This window comes from Lepidochelys kempii, chromosome 4 (assembly GCF_965140265.1).
Source record: "Lepidochelys kempii isolate rLepKem1 chromosome 4, rLepKem1.hap2, whole genome shotgun sequence".
In the NCBI taxonomy this organism is placed as follows: Eukaryota; Metazoa; Chordata; order Testudines; family Cheloniidae; genus Lepidochelys; species Lepidochelys kempii.
In genome coordinates, this window is record NC_133259.1 from 20537785 (window position 1) to 20555162 (window position 17378).

Consider the following 17378-nt stretch of genomic DNA (forward strand, 5'->3'; position numbering starts at 1 on the left):
GCTAGTTCAAGTGGAGTCTCCTTTTCTTCCTCCTTCTACCCCTTAACTGAGCTCTGGCCAGCTTAGATTGATGTCAGGCTGAAAACCTTATAGCCGGGATTTGTAACAACTTAGAATGCCTCAGTGTGTGTCCTAAGGCTAAATTTTGCAGCACTGTCACAGCTAGTTGCTTAGCTGCTAAAACATCCTCCTTATTCCTCAACCATTCATTTGGCATATGATGTGAGACAGGGCTAAATAAGCCTCCCAAGAAGTTTTTCTTCAAAAAATGTAGGGTTTGTACAGCTGAGCAATCAATCAACTGCTATTTATCTCCTCTGGGCTTCTCGGTGGGGCAGTAGACAATAGAAAAAGTCTTTGTCTTACCCCAGACTGCTTTCTTTTCTAATTCCTTATCTGAGCTATTAACTTTCATAGTGGTCTTCAGAATTGCTGAACTTCTTGCTCAGGTATTTTCGCAAGCCTTTAAGTAAATGTTTATGCTGCAGCCGGAAGCGTGCCTACGAGCATGCTTAGACAGACATGCGCTAGATCTGCTCGAGATAGCATGCTAAGAAGAGTAGAGTTGATTTTGTGGCACAGGCTAGCCCTCTGTTCCCCTTGGTCCATTGTCAGGTGGATAGCTCATGACACCATCCATGCCACATCATCCTCACTGCTATTTTTAGAGCTAGTGTGTGTCTATCTGCAAGGGTTGGGAGGCAGTACCCAGATGAAGTGTAAATATGCCCTGCGTTGATCATTCCAAAGAAGATAAATTGCGTGGAATTCAGTGTACTATGCAGATTTTTCAAACAGCTTAAAAGCTTAAGTCCTAACTGCTCTGTGTGGATATCAAAGAGTTTCACTGACTTTGCATCTTACTGATTATTGCACCATATTGCTTACTGATTTTTGCCTGACCACACCTGTTATTGTCCAAATCAATTCAATGCACAGATTCACTGACTTTTAAACTGTACAGCTAATAAGGTCATGTGCATGCCCCATGAAGCCTATTTTTCAAATTGTAAAGTGCTAATGTTGTTGAAATAGACTGTACTTTGCAAGGACAATTTTAAAATCTTCATAACTGTGACAAATTCAAACCAAATTTCTTGACAATTCTGAAAGGCACTTCTCCCAAAAGGGCAATTTCCCTGCCAGCTTTTAGCCTCCTATTCCTGCCTACTTCAGTGCCAGACCTTAATTAAAATCACAATAATTTTAACAATGGGAGAAATGTTATTTTGCCCTCTCCTTATTCTCAAAAATGGCTGAATTGTTTTTGCTCAAACTTTCTAGGGGGAAAAAATCGTCCTCAGGAAGAGGCCAATTTTGGTAAATTTCAGGCCAAAAAGTGACAGTTTTGGAAAGTTCTGAGCAGTTGAAAACAGAGCAATAGAATGTAAATGCTTAGACACTGCTTGCTAGAGCTCCGGTTTCAGATAGATTAAATGGATTAGACAAACACAAGATCACCTGCTGTGTACAAATTCAGACAGGTATAGCTCTACAGATAGATGAAGAAAATTGGGAAAATATCACTTCCACTCTTCATTATGGACCCAATCCAAAGCTCCATGAAGTCTGTGGGACTCTTTCCATTGATTTTCATAGGCTTTGGATCAGGCCCTATGAGTTCAATTCTACTGTGTCCCTTCATATATTGAAATGGTGCAAAGAGAACCATCCGCCAGTTCCATACTCTCTAGTGCCATGGAAGAGTTTCAAACCCTGTGACTCATTCAGGTTTGAGAACAGTTCAAGAAAAAGAGGGCATGGCTCAGATAAAAAAGCAGAGGTGCCACCTGTGATACAGACCCCAGATGTATTCTCCTCGGGGGGGCCTTGGAATATCTGCACAAGGTGAAAGCTTACATCACAGCAGCTCCAGCATTGCCTAAAACGCTCCACCACTTATTGACTACTGACACTGGTCTCTACTGTGTGCTTCAAATGCTCCCTACTTTCCTACAGCCTTTCCTTCCCATGTGCTTTGCACAATCCCTGGTATGAGTGACCTCCTGACCACTAGCTTCTGCATACTCTGCTCCCTGTCACTGGTTGTGTTGGTCCCAGTTCCTAATCCCCAAGTAGCATCAGCACTCTCCACCTCCAGGCCAACTGTCACCCACTTTACAACACCCTCATCCCCCAAATCATCTGGCAGCATGGGTCTCAGTCCTCCTGACAGATACACAAGCATCCTACTCTACCTCATATCCCCCAAATACATTCCCTTTCACCCTCTCCCACATTCAACACCTGGTGCCCTTCTTGCCCACGCAAGGAGAAAGAGACTTGCCCAAACAGGGCTGTCAATCTCTATGGTGGAGGCTGTGCAAAGACGAAGAACCCATTTAACAGCTAGATGGCTGATTTGTCATAGATTTAGATAAAAAGACAGTTAAAATAATGTACTTGTGTGCTTACCTGTTGTGACACCATGAACAACTCCATCCCTGGTCCTGGAACCTAAACAAAGCAAAAATCATTTTACAATGAAGTTATGAGCATTCGAAATACCAGTTAGCAAATACTGGTACAAGTGAGTGGGTGATGGGAAAGCAGTAAATATAGCACAGCTGATTTTAATAAATCGTGATAGTGTCTCATAAGATGTTTAAAATTAATTCAAATTGGGCTTGATATAAGTAATGGCTTAAGGACTGAAGATCACCTGGAGAACCACCAATAAAGGGTGAAGATAAGTGGCCATGTTTTGAGTTGTGGAGTGGGGGAAGCATCCATGTTAGGTGTTCTAGTAAACAGCTTGTGAAGTAAGCACCCAATCCTGCAAAAACTTTTGCACATGAATAACCTCACTCATGTGAGCAGTTCAACTAATGTCGCATATGCATAAAATTACTCATGTGTGTAAGGCTGTGTAGTTTCAGGACCCAGGTTAGCATATGTGATTTACAACTCAATCCTGCAGTCTTTACTCTGGTCGTAATCTGGGGGGAACTGCAAAAAGTTAGGGCAGGAAAATGATATAAAAGGGCACAGCGATAATAGAAACATGGTCATGAAATTCATTTTGGAAAAGTGCAAGCTAATATTTCTGTGGGAAGTAATCTAAAACAAATGGTTTAATGAGAGTGGAATCTGGAAAGCAGCTATGCTGAGAGATGCCTAGAGGTAACAGATATAATACTGGACATGAGTGTACAGTGTGATGTGGCAGCCACAGATACCAAACAAATTTTGGGATGCATATGCAAATGCATCCTGGCTCTTTAGGGAAAAATCCTGCATTGGAAAGGAAATGGGCTCTTTCCACTGGAGTCAGTGGTAAAACTCCCATTCACATCAGTGGGAGCAGAAATAAACCTACAGGGAGTGCTTTTGAAAATCCCACCCTTAATGTCTTTTTCCATCCTGGACTTCTAGTTCTCTGATTCTATAACTTAGCTACATGTGAAGGGGATGAGCTCATCTCTGGCCTACCATGCTTAGCAATTTACAGTGCAGAGAATGGGTATGTGATACATACCATGGAAGGCAAAGTAATAGCTTTATAATACCATTGGGCTAGGTCTTCAAGGGACAGTATTGAGATCTAAATTTTAAAAAGCATTTCGTTTCTTTATTATGCACATTATTATATTAGAAAACATTTTTCCAAGGAGTTAGTATTTAGAGACTTCTAGCTATATTATTTTTTTAATTTGGATAATTTTTATGTATCATATTCAGTATACACACATTGTTTTGCATACAGGGCTTTTCAACAGTGTGCATGTGCACTGTTTCTTTAAATCTGTAGTAGGAAGCCAAACAAGAGGCTCTAGGGAAAATTCTAGGCAGAAGCTCTACGGTGAAGCAGGGAGAAAGTAGCATGAGGTTTAACATTGTTTTCCTTATTCTAATAAAGTTTTTTGTTTAGCGTTAGAAGAAAGAGACAGTCAGTGATTCTTTAGAGTTGTCACATTAGGGTACCACACTAATATAAATGTAAATATTGTAGAACAGCACATACTCTCCATCAGCATTATGTTTCGTACTTTACTGGTGCCAGTTTGTTAAACTAAAACCCTGGGGTTTATTATCTGTACTATCAGATTTATGAACTTTTACATAATTGAAAATGTCTTGTTACTAAAGAGTAAGAGCAGAATAAGAATAAGGAGAGAGAGAGAATGAATGATTTCTTTGTGTCATGTGAAATGACTTCATGCTCTAGCCTGGAAAATGAAGATGCCAGACTTGCCCTGGGTACTTTGGAGAAGATTGTCTCTGTCTGAAAATTAGGTAAATAGCCAATGATCAGAACAAAGGGTAAAGAAATGGTGTCCTTTCCTCTTTATATTCATTGTTCAATTTGTGCAAGGAAAAACACAAGATGTTCTTCTCCATTCCAAATGGTATCATTGCAAGGTTTCTGAGCTATCTGATTAAAAACAAAGCAGAAGTCCTTTCAATGTGTAAGGATTCCTCTTAAATCACCAGGGCTCAATCCCACGTCATATGTGCTCTGGCCTCAATCCAGCAAAGCATGTTTCACTTTAAACACACGAGCAATTCCATTGACTTGTAGAAACGGCCTACAAAGCACTTCATTGGCTTCAGTAGGACAATTCATGTGCTTACAATTGAGCACGTGCTTAAGTGCTTTGCTGGATTGGAGCCAGAGCACTCAGCCCCTTGCTGGATTGACTCCCTTGCTATTATGGGCTAAATCCTTCAAGTGACATAAGAGCATGGTTATGATGTTTAACTGTACAGCTGGGGTAGGGAGAAATGGGGTAAAGCAGCAAAAAATCCTCACAGAGGAATTCTCCACAGCAGATATCTCCAGAAAGGAATATATATCTTGATTCTTACCTCACTTACACTAGCGTTACACAGGTATAATTCCACTGAATTCAGTGTAGTTAGTCCCGATTTACATTACTATAACTGAGATAAAGAATCAGGTCTGTGGAGAGTGGGCCTGTTGCCCACATGAGAGTTTGGCCAGTGGATCCATCCAAAGCACAGATTTTCATAAGCAAATTCATACTTGGCAGAAGGTAGTAGCCAGCTAGCTATGCAGTTTTCCTGGCTTCACACTTCATGGTGATACCTTACTTGTGCTGTGTTGTAGCACAGCTTCCCTTTTACTTAGGCTTTGCTCAGCATCAGAATACAGTCCTGTAAGGACAGTGGCTGAATTCTGTGGGACTAATTCTGGCTGGAGAGGCCCAGGGGCTCACCGAAGTAAAGTTGCAGCCAGCAGTGGGAGCATATGATGGGAAGTGGCTGTCTTTATTCTGGCCACTCCAAAACATCATAGAAAGGTGCCCTGCATGACAGGGGCTGTGGAAGGGGAAAGAGCATGAACTCGCAGGCAAGAAACATGGGCTGCACGTACACTCTGATTCAGCAATGGCCTCTCTGCACAGATTGCACAATTCAGGCAGAATAGTGGCACATGTGCACACTACTTTTCATGTATACATGGTTCATGTGATTGCACAGGAGGAGGGGGGTGGACATTACTCCTGTTTTCAGGCAGAATTTGGACCATTGGGTGAAAAGTCAAGAAATAATAGATACCACTCTTCCTTCCCATTTCAACAGTACTTGTCAGCACTATTAAACTTAAGTAGCTATTTTGTGTGTTGGCAACGAGACCCAATCCTACAAGGGGCTCATTTCTGAGCACTTCTTTAGAGGTGCCGAGTATTTTCAGCACTTCACTGAATTGCGACATAGGGCTGGTTAAGGCCCTTTCTGCAGTGGTGTAGGCACCACTTTAAGCAACAGCTGGTTGGGGACAGGGAAGCATGACCCCACTTGGGAGGAGGAGAGATTATTGCCTCTGCTTCTCAGTGTTCCTATAGGGAACTGTTTCCACAAGGACTTTAGCAGGGATTAGGCTGCTCATTCTTCCAGCAGACAGAATTGGAATATCTTTGCTATCTCACTAGCCTTTCTGCTGCCAAAGAAAAACAACATATGCCTTGAGAGAAGGCTGCAGCAGAGGCATTTCTATGATCTAAACAATATGGGGAAGGTACAGTTTTGTAGCCGTGCACCTGCTGTGGGTCAGATCAAATCTACACAAATATGAACACCAGAGTTTGAGTGCAGTGGAGAGGGGGAGCTGACTGGGAGAGTATCCCAGCTACCTGATACTGAGCTATCCAGTGTAAGTTAAAGCTGCAGAGGGGGGCACTTTGTCCTACACCAAGATCACACAGCAGCAGAGAAACTGGAGTAACAAAGCTTCACTCTGCCACACGCCATCTCCTGACAAGCCTCATCCCTTTTCCCTGAGATAGTGAGAGTTTGAGGCCAAGATTAGAAGACTGCAGTCCCTGATTCAGAGCATCAAAGCTATACTCGGAGTCAGATTAAAATACTCTTTCTTGCATTGAGTAGTACCACACTCCTCACACAGTCTCACTGAAATCAGAATCTAGTCCTTACTCACTTAAATGAAATTTGCATAAAGATAAACATGGTTAAGTAATCCCTATTTAGCTTCATAAACTCATACGTGCAAAGCACCCATAATTTCTAATGAAGACAGTGGGACTCAAGTTTAAACAATCTGGCCTGAGTGACTTGCACAGGCCACCCAGCAAGTCAGTGGCAGAACAGAAACCAGAACCCAGGCTTAGTTGCTGAATGCCCAGTCCCCTTCTCTTAGTAACAACTAATCAGCATGGTTCCTTTGTAAGTTATACCTTCACTATGAAGGATCTGATGCTCAGCGGATGTGAATCAATGTAGCTCCATTGATTTCACTGGACCTATGCTGGCACACACAAGCTAAGACTCTGAACACAGAGTGTAAGAAAGAAGCTAACTCAGGGCCTAATCCAAAATCCATCCAGGAGGGGCTTTCCAGTGACTGCAACGGACATTGGATCAGGTGTTAAGAAAGGAGGAAAGAAACAATGGGAGAGGAGAACAGCATTCAGGATGAAGATAAGTAGAATAAAATCCAAACTTTCTCAAGTCTTCCACAACCCCCTTACCCACAGATAGAAATGTTCCTTTGTGCCCTAGAAGATTAAACCATTACAATGATTCCATTGCTTCCTAGACAGTGGATATTTTTCCATGGGATTCTCTTACCACCTTTTTTTGCACTAGATATCTTTTTTACTATGCTCTGAATAATAGGTAGCAGTAATTTGGACAGGAAGAATTCAGCTTCTCATTAATCTGTCCCCAAGAACTTATGACAAAGAGTCATTGACTAGTTGACAACTGAAATTTAAAAATTACTATCAAGACGCTCTCAATTCTGGTCTCAATAGGCTCTTTTTGGGAAGGTGTCAACCCGTAGCATGACAGAACCCACTTGTAATGCACCCAGTTATAGCTGCAACTCTACATACAGCCATGTGGAGTAAAAATCCTCAACTGCTTCCATGCATTTCACTACATTATAAATGAGTTCCACTGTACTTTAGGAATTTAGCCATTCTCCTCCTCCTCCTCTGATCTGTCTGAGCAGGAGAAAAGAGAAGTTACCACTGCCCTGTGCTGGGGAGGTAAAAAGAGGAGTAGCTGGCTTCCTTTTTTACAGCAGGGCATGAAGGAGAATCAGGCCAACCTAGATCAGTTGACATTTTTAACTACAATTCCAGCTGGGGAAGAAGAACTTCCAGAGGCAAGACACACTAGCTGTCATCAATCCTGGGATGAAGGAGAGTGGATCTTTTGCCAGTAGCTCCTTTCCTGTTATCGTGAAACTACATATATGTTTATGTTTCCTTTATGAAAGAAATCAGTTCAGTGTGGGATCACTCCTGCACTATTATTAATTATTAGTATACAGACCCTACCCCTAAACAATTCACAATCTAAGCATATTGAAGACCATGGGAATTTTGCCATTGATTTCACTGGAAGCAGGACTGGGTTTTAGCATTCATAGTATCACAGCAAATGGAAAAGGCATGGAGATTAACTCAGCATACACTTTGTGAGCATACCTAATAAAAAGAAATCACAGAAGAGCTATCCTGATCTACAAGGAAATAAAACATACACCACTGAAAACTAATAATAGACAATGAAATACTGAAAGATATTCTGATAATTGTGCAAAAATGCCTACATACATTGAAAGATATATTCATTTCAAATTTAGTTTGCAAAATCACTGCTTTCTGTGTTAAATGGAATTTGCTATGGCTTAACTGGAAAAGAATGTTCAAGATGGGCTAAAATGTGTAGTCTAATGTATCTGGAGCAGATATAATTTGTTAAAAACTAATGCTAACCTGGAAGGGTATTGGGATTCAGGAAAACAAAAATAGGAGTGTGTGGCAAACCCAATACTTCATAGCAAGGAAATTATTCCAGTTTTCAACCATCCTCTGAAATCTGTGCACATCTCCCTAAGTACACATAGCATACCAGTATTTACCTATAAAACCTTGAAAAAACAGAAAGGATATACTGAAAGGAATATATTATTTCATTCACATTTTTCCATGACCTAATTTAACTTATGCCTCCATTTTTTCCTTTGTTTCTTTTAACTAACGAACCATTTAATCATCATGTGTTTTACAGGTTCTTTCCTATGAATTTTTCATCACAGCCTTTGGAAGACACAGTTCCCCAGAGCTTGGAACCTGCTAAGCAACGAAGATGATCCTGTGGTTAAAGCATTGGACAGGAATTTGAAATGTGAATTATATTCCTAGCTCTGCACAGGCTCCCTGTGTGACATGGGCAAGTCACTTAACCTCTCCTTGTCTCAGTTTTTCCATTTATAAGATGGGTATAATAATTCCTCATTGTCAAAGGGTTTCAGTGCTCATTCTTTCATGACCCATGGAAGGAAGGTGCTATGGGCCTATAATGTAACAAGTAACCATTAGAGAAAACTCAGTCAAGGGAGGTAAGGAAATGAGATGCTTGTACACAGAATACTGAATATCAGGAATCTTTATTTAAAATCTTGAAAAACAACTGATTATATTCCCTTCCAACTACTGAATCATCTTTGCTTTATACAGTGAGGAAGGATAGGGTTGGATAAATTGCCAAATTAACTGACTTTTTCTTTAAAATAAAAGTCCTTAAAATCCATATATTTGGTAACATTCTGGTTATAAAGCCACCTGTCATTCTGTCTTTGTATATTGTTAATTACTGTACCAGCCTGTGTGCCCTTAAACTTTTAGGGCTCTTGGACAGTTATTTTTGGCACATGGCTCCTACAGTACAGTGTAATGTAAGGCACAGATCTCCTACGGTATGGTATCTATGGTTTTAGCACCATGCTAAAATAACGGGTGGCTATCAACAATGCAATGACACCCCAATGGACTTTAGGTCATTGTCCATCTTTATAAAGGTTTTACTTCCGACTTAGGACTCAACTCTGATCACATTTCCATAGCTGTAGCTTTATTATTGAGTTACTCTATACTTATAGCAAGGTAACTCTGGATCCTCATCTTTTCACTGATCATTCAGTTCAGCAAACAGAAGCAAACAGGTTAATAGCAATTGGTTTTCTATTGCCCACCTACCTACATAGAGAACGCCCTCTTTCGTCTTTCCTGCTGCTTCTGCCACACCCTGTTTGGTTTTTTCTGCTGCTGCCACAACTCCCTCTTTAGCCTTGGAAAGCCCTTTCATGAATACATCCATGGCTAAAGATTTTCTTTACACAGCTCTAGGGGAAAAAATCAGAAACATTTTGAATAAGAAAATATTTTTCAGACAGGAAGACTGATCAAACTCTGACTGGAATGTTATTTATAAAAAGATTCTATCTGTCTGTCAATCATCTATATCCACATATTATATATCTTCAGACATATATATCTGTATCTGGCCATAGTAGCATTCAATATTTCATGCAGAATAAAAGTGGTTCAACAAGTGCATACAACAATAAGCGCAATTCTACAAACAGCCTTCATGGCTTCTCACTTTCTATGACACAAACAAGTTTAACAGTGTTACAGACACACATCAGGTTTATGCAGTACTCTCACAAACCAAGTAGGACAAGCGTAGCCTTTTTTAAAAAAAGCCATATAAATGAAGAGGTTTCAATTCACTGTAGAAAATAATCCATTTCTGACAGGGAGGTGCACTGGTTGACTTGACCGGTTTTTTCTAGATCCCTTGATTCTTGACTGAGACACAATTCCCACTGAAGTGAATGGGAGTTTTGTTCGAAGGACTGCAGGATTTAGCTCTTTGGTTAGATGATATTCCTCCACATCTCCTCACTCAGAGCCACCAGTGTGGTTAAAAACACACCATCAACTTAAAAACTAAACAAACAAAACAAAACAAAAATCACACCTCTCTCTGAAAATCGTTTACCTACTATTAGTACAAGTAACCCCTATTATAATTATATTATATCCCTATATTCACAGTGGTCCCTTCTAGCCTTAGAATCTATGAACTGAAAGAGGTTAGGGAAAAAAATCTATTTTCCCTGTGTGCTTGCTTAGTGCATCTGATAGCATTTAGCCATAGTCAGTTTCTCTTTCCCCCCTACCATAGTCCGTTCCCCCTGTTATTTGTGTGGGTCTTTTGGGTGGCAGAGGGGGTGAAAAAGCCATTTATAATAATCTGTTAAAGGAAAATGTGATTGTAAAGCCACAAACATTGGCAGGTGGTTTCAGCACCAGGTGTGGGACCAGGACCTTCATTTAAGTCCTCAAAAACAAACAAACAAACAAACAAAAACCCTAGCAATGTCCCTTTAACAAATTAACTCTGGATCCTTTATTTCTCCACCCACACACAGAATAAGAGTCTATTGATGCCTGTACCTCCCTTTTTCTTGCGTTGCTGAGTAGGAGGACGGGGTGTCTAAAGAAACATCTGTAGCCACCACTACCAACTTGTGATCATTTAAATGCGAAAATAAAAAATACGAGCGAGGTTTGTGGCTCATTAACACACACTGCAAAATCCTTCCCACAGAAAGAGAACAGCTTTCACGTTGCTGAAAATAGGAATGTCAGTTTAAATGCATGAGACCTCTCTCTCTCTCTCTGCCTGTCAGACAATCTCTCTGGGAGCTACTAGGGTGAGGCAAGATCTAACTAGACTTGACACCTACCCTCATCCGCAGGGGAAATCTCCAATTCCCTTTTACAAAACCCGCCCTCCCCCAGAAGGATGCAGCTACCTGGACACTGTCCTAACGGAAATTACCCCGAGCAGAGAGAGGAGGGATGAGGCATCTCTGTGCACATGTGCAATGACAGTTCAGACGACAATGTCTTCAGTCCCTTATCCCCCCCGTTCCCCGAGAGTTGCACTATTGGACCATAATTGCCTCCTTGGTGAAGATTCCTGAGGCGGAGGAGGGACTAAGCGGAAGGATAAAACTAAGTTTGTGCAGCACATGCTGGGTGTGGGAAAGGAGGGAGGCTCCTGCTGGAATCCACTGCAAAGCCCCGCCTTGGGGCAGCGCCACCCCCGAGCGAACCCACAAGCAAATGGGGAGGAGGGCACCTGACTCCTGCCCAGCACTGCCCCCCAGGCCGAGGGAGCGGCCTCTACACCCTGCAACACACGTACCCTTCCTCGGGACAGGCACATACGGACCCAGCCGCCCAGAGAGACAGGGCTGGGGGGCAGGATCACACCGGCACATGCAGCCCGGGTCACACAGAGACAGGGCTGGGGGGCAGGATCACACCGGCACATGCAGCCCGGGTCACACAGAGACCGGGCTGGGGGGCAGGATCACACCGGCACATGCAGCCCGGGTCACACAGAGACAGGGCAGGGGGCCAGGATCACACCGGCACATGCAGCCCGGGTCACACAGAGACAGGACTGGGGGCCAGGATCACACCGGCACATGCAGCCCGGGTCCCACAGAGACAGGGCAGGGGGCCAGGATCACACCGGCACATGCAGCCCGGGTCACACAGAGACCGGGCTGGGGGCAGGATCACACCGGCACATGCAGCCCGGGTCACACAGAGACCGGGCTGGGGGGCAGGATCACACCGGCACATGCAGCCCGGGTCACACAGAAACAGGGCTGGGGGCAGGATCACACCGGCACATGCAGCCCGGGTCACACAGAGACCGGGCTGGGGGCCAGGATCACACCGGCACATGCAGCCCGGGTCACACAGAGACCGGGCTGGGGGCAGGATCACACCGGCACATGCAGCCCGGGTCACACAGAGACCGGGCTGGGGGCCAGGATCACACCGGCACATGCAGCCCGGGTCACACAGAGACCGGGCTGGGGGGCAGGATCACACCGGCACATGCGGCCCGGGTCACACAGAGACAGGGCTGGGGGCCAGGATCACACCGGCACATGCAGCCCGGGTCCCACAGAGACCGGGCTGGGGGCCAGGATCACACCGGCACATGCAGCCCGGGTCACACAGAGACCGGGCTGGGGGCAGGATCACACCGGCACATGCAGCCCGGGTCACACAGAGACAGGGCTGGGGGCAGGATCACACCGGCACATGCGGCCCGGGTCACACAGAGACAGGGCAGGGGGCCAGGATCACACCGGCACATGCGGCCCGGGTCACACAGAGACCGGGCAGGGGGCCAGGATCACACCGGCACATGCAGCCCGGGTCACACAGAGACCGGGCTGGGGGGCAGGATCACACCGGCACATGCGGCCCGGGTCACACAGAGACAGGGCTGGGGGGCAGGATCACACCGGCACATGCAGCCCGGGTCACACAGAGACAGGGCTGGGGGGCAGGATCACACCGGCACATGCAGCCCGGGTCACACAGAGACAGGGCTGGGGGGCAGGATCACACCGGCACATGCAGCCCGGGTCACACAGAGACCGGGCTGGGGGGCAGGATCACACCGGCACATGCAGCCCGGGTCACACAGAGACCGGGCAGGGGGCCAGGATCACACCGGCACATGCAGCCCGGGTCACACAGAGACAGGGCAGGGGGCCAGGATCACACCGGCACATGCAGCCCGGGTCACACAGAGACCGGGCTGGGGGCCAGGATCACACCGGCACATGCAGCCCGGGTCACACAGAGACCGGGCTGGGGGGCAGGATCACACCGGCACATGCAGCCCGGGTCACACAGAGACCGGGCTGGGGGGCAGGATCACACCGGCACATGCGGCCCGGGTCACACAGAGACCGGGCAGGGGGCCAGGATCACACCGGCACATGCGGCCCGGGTCACACAGAGACCGGGCAGGGGGCCAGGATCACACCGGCACATGCGGCCCGGGTCACACAGAGACAGGGCAGGGGGCCAGGATCACACCGGCACATGCGGCCCGGGTCACACAGAGACCGGGCTGGGGGCCAGGATCACACCGGCACATGCAGCCCGGGTCACACAGAGACAGGGCAGGGGGCAGGATCACACCGGCACATGCAGCCCGGGTCACACAGAGACCGGGCTGGGGGGCAGGATCACACCGGCACATGCAGCCCGGGTCACACAGAGACAGGGCTGGGGGGCAGGATCACACCGGCACATGCAGCCCGGGTCACACAGAGACAGGGCTGGGGGCCAGGATCACACCGGCACATGCAGCCCGGGTCACACAGAGACAGGGCTGGGGGCCAGGATCACACCGGCACATGCAGCCCGGGTCACACAGAGACCGGGCTGGGGGCCAGGATCACACCGGCACATGCAGCCCGGGTCACACAGAGACAGGGCAGGGGGCCAGGATCACACCGGCACATGCAGCCCGGGTCACACAGAGACAGGGCTGGGGGCCAGGATCACACCGGCACATGCAGCCCGGGTCACACAGAGACAGGGCTGGGGGGCAGGATCACACCGGCACATGCAGCCCGGGTCACACAGAGACCGGGCTGGGGGCAGGATCACACCGGCACATGCAGCCCGGGTCACACAGAGACAGGGCTGGGGGGCAGGATCACACCGGCACATGCGGCCCGGGTCACACAGAGACCGGGCTGGGGGCAGGATCACACCGGCACATGCAGCCCGGGTCACACAGAGACCGGGCTGGGGGGCAGGATCACACCGGCACATGCAGCCCGGGTCACACAGAGACCGGGCTGGGGGCAGGATCACACCGGCACATGCAGCCCGGGTCACACAGAGACCGGGCTGGGGGGCAGGATCACACCGGCACATGCAGCCCGGGTCACACAGAGACCGGGCTGGGGGGCAGGATCACACCGGCACATGCGGCCCGGGTCACACAGAGACAGGGCTGGGGGGCAGGATCACACCGGCACATGCGGCCCGGGTCACACAGAGACCGGGCTGGGGGCCAGGATCACACCGGCACATGCGGCCCGGGTCACACAGAGACCGGGCTGGGGGCAGGATCACACCGGCACATGCGGCCCGGGTCACACAGAGACCGGGCTGGGGGGCAGGATCACACCGGCACATGCAGCCCGGGTCACACAGAGACCGGGCTGGGGGCAGGATCACACCGGCACATGCGGCCCGGGTCACACAGAGACCGGGCTGGGGGGCAGGATCACACCGGCACATGCAGCCCGGGTCACACAGAGACAGGGCTGGGGGGCAGGATCACACCGGCACATGCGGCCCGGGTCACACAGAGACAGGGCTGGGGGGCAGGATCACACCGGCACATGCGGCCCGGGTCACACAGAGACCGGGCTGGGGGCCAGGATCACACCGGCACATGCAGCCCGGGTCACACAGAGACCGGGCTGGGGGGCAGGATCACACCGGCACATGCGGCCCGGGTCACACAGAGACCGGGCTGGGGGGCAGGATCACACCGGCACATGCGGCCCGGGTCACACAGAGACCGGGCTGGGGGGCAGGATCACACCGGCACATGCGGCCCGGGTCACACAGAGACCGGGCTGGGGGCAGGATCACACCGGCACATGCAGCCCGGGTCACACAGAGACAGGGCTGGGGGGCAGGATCACACCGGCACATGCGGCCCGGGTCACACAGAGACAGGGCTGGGGGGCAGGATCACACCGGCACATGCGGCCCGGGTCACACAGAGACCGGGCTGGGGGCCAGGATCACACCGGCACATGCAGCCCGGGTCACACAGAGACCGGGCTGGGGGCCAGGATCACACCGGCACATGCAGCCCGGGTCACACAGAGACCGGGCTGGGGGGCAGGATCACACCGGCACATGCGGCCCGGGTCACACAGAGACAGGGCAGGGGGCCAGGATCACACCGGCACATGCGGCCCGGGTCACACAGAGACAGGGCTGGGGGGCAGGATCACACCGGCACATGCGGCCCGGGTCACACAGAGACCGGGCTGGGGGGCAGGATCACACCGGCACATGCGGCCCGGGTCACACAGAGACAGGGCAGGGGGCCAGGATCACACCGGCACATGCGGCCCGGGTCACACAGAGACCGGGCTGGGGGCAGGATCACACCGGCACATGCAGCCCGGGTCACACAGAGACCGGGCTGGGGGGCAGGATCACACCGGCACATGCAGCCCGGGTCACACAGAGACAGGGCAGGGGGCCAGGATCACACCGGCACATGCGGCCCCACCATCCTGTCTCTCTGGCAGACTGGGTCTCTATGGGTCCCCCCCCACCCGAGAAAATCACACTCTGCAGGGATAAGCACGTACAGATCCACCCAACACACAAGCAGCCCCGCATCCAGGCTTCAATGAGAAGCTTTTTCCACTTCGCCCAAACTACATCCCCCCCCCCCCAAAAAAAACCCGCGTCGGGAAGGCTCCCCCAGCCCCGTTCACCCCGGGAGACAAACCCCGGAGCACCCGAGCGCTCCCGCCCCGCGCGCTCCATCCCCGGGTGGGGAAGCAGCGCAGCCAGGGCCAGGTCACTCACCGCCGGCCGGGCTCCTCAATCTGCAAATGCGTTAAAACCGGCACCAAGGGGAGGCGAGGGGTGCACAGCGGAGAGTCCCCGGGGCAGCGGCCCCCCTGTTCAGTACATCCCCGACAAAGCAGGCGGAGGAGAGGCGGAGAGGGAGTCCGGCATCTAACGCACCCAGGTCCCAGCTCCACAGGCGGAGAGCGAGGAAGAGAAGGGGAGGAGGAGAGCGGGGGAGGGATGTTCATCCACTTTCAGCGTGCAAAGCAAGCCCCTCTCCCTCCTTCCCCACCCTCTCGGGCTGATTTGCCAGAGGGAGGAGAGAGCCGGCCCCACCCTCCCATCCTTGGGGGCAGGAAATCTTCTCCCGATCCTCTCCCGCCCACCAACCCCTCCTTAGCCTGAAGTGGGGCGAGAAGAGAGGGACAGCGCTTTGGCTTCAGCACCCGCACGCCTTGTGACTGCTAATGGGATTGGCAGTGGAGAGTTTCCTCCACACAGCTATTTTTAGCCCCAGTTTGCCTACTCCCGGGAGCTGCTGGCTCCTTGCTGCCATGTAGACATACCCCCAGAGACTGAGGGTGGGTGGGGGGAATAATATTTCATCGTGCCCTCACTGCTGCGGAGGGCAGGGGCCTAGCATGGTGCAGGCAATCATTAGCTTCTCCAGCCCCCTTTGATTCATTAACAACATTAAAGCTGGGTACATAACAAATCCATGGTGGGAGAGGCATGTTTATTTAAATTCACACACATTAAGACCCTGCAAGATACCCAAGGGATAAAAAGGAAAGGTGGATCCTACTGATCTTCATCTTTAAGCCCCCAAATTGACTATGAAAAGAGAATAGCAGTAAAATTTTCCAAAGTGCCCAAGGACCAAACTTTCAAAGGCATTTTATCATCTACAGTTGCAGCTAGGCCACTGACAGGGTTTACAAAGGTTCCTAGAGTTGGGAGTTAGGCAGTTTTCAAAATCTCCCTAGTCACCTATCTGTATTTTTAAGCACTTAAATGCCTTTGGAAAATGGTCCCTAAGTCACTTTGGAGCCTAAGTCCCATTGACTTTCTACAGGAGTTAAACTTCCAAGTGCCTAATTCACTTTTGAAAATAGGCAGGTTTAAAACAAAAGGAAGTATTTCTTCACACAATGCACAGTCAACCTGTGGAACTCTTTGCCAGAGGATGTTGTGAAGGCCAAGACTGTAACAGGGTTCAAAAAACAAACTATATAAATTCATGGAGGATAGGGTACTGGATTAGATGACCTTTGGTCTGACCCAGTATGGCTGTTCTCATGTAAACTTTTTTTAAGTTGAAGTTTACTTGTTCTTACTGAAAAAAGAAAAGGAGTACTTGTGGCACCTTAGAGACTAACCAATTTATTTGAGCATGAGCTTTCGTGAGCAACAGCTCACTTCATCAGTAATTTATTTGTAATTTATTGTCACATCACTGATGAAGTGAGCTGTAGCTCATGAAAGCTCATGCTCAAATAAATTGGTTAGTCTCTAAGGTGCCACAAGTACTCCTTTTCTTTTTGCGAATACAGACTAACACGGCTGTTACTCTGAAACTTGTTCTTACTGAACTCACTCTCCCCCACCCCCCTGCAAAAAAATCTACACCGCAAAACATGAATGTTGCAA

At 48.8% G+C, this 17378-nt stretch overlaps 1 protein-coding gene across 1 annotated transcript in view; it reads right to left on the reverse strand.

Annotated features, from left to right (window-relative positions):
* Positions 1 to 16133, reverse strand: part of SNCA (synuclein alpha) — a 103691-nt gene extending 87558 nt beyond the window's left edge. Inside the window, exons 1-3 of the mRNA XM_073340686.1 lie at positions 15744 to 16133; positions 9474 to 9619; positions 2416 to 2457 (exon numbers count right to left, since the gene is read on the reverse strand). Coding sequence (XP_073196787.1) covers positions 2416 to 2457; positions 9474 to 9594 — 163 coding nt within the window. The 5' untranslated portion in view covers positions 9595 to 9619; positions 15744 to 16133. The remainder of the gene's footprint in view (positions 1 to 2415; positions 2458 to 9473; positions 9620 to 15743) is intronic.
* Positions 16134 to 17378: the final 1245 nt, after the last annotated feature.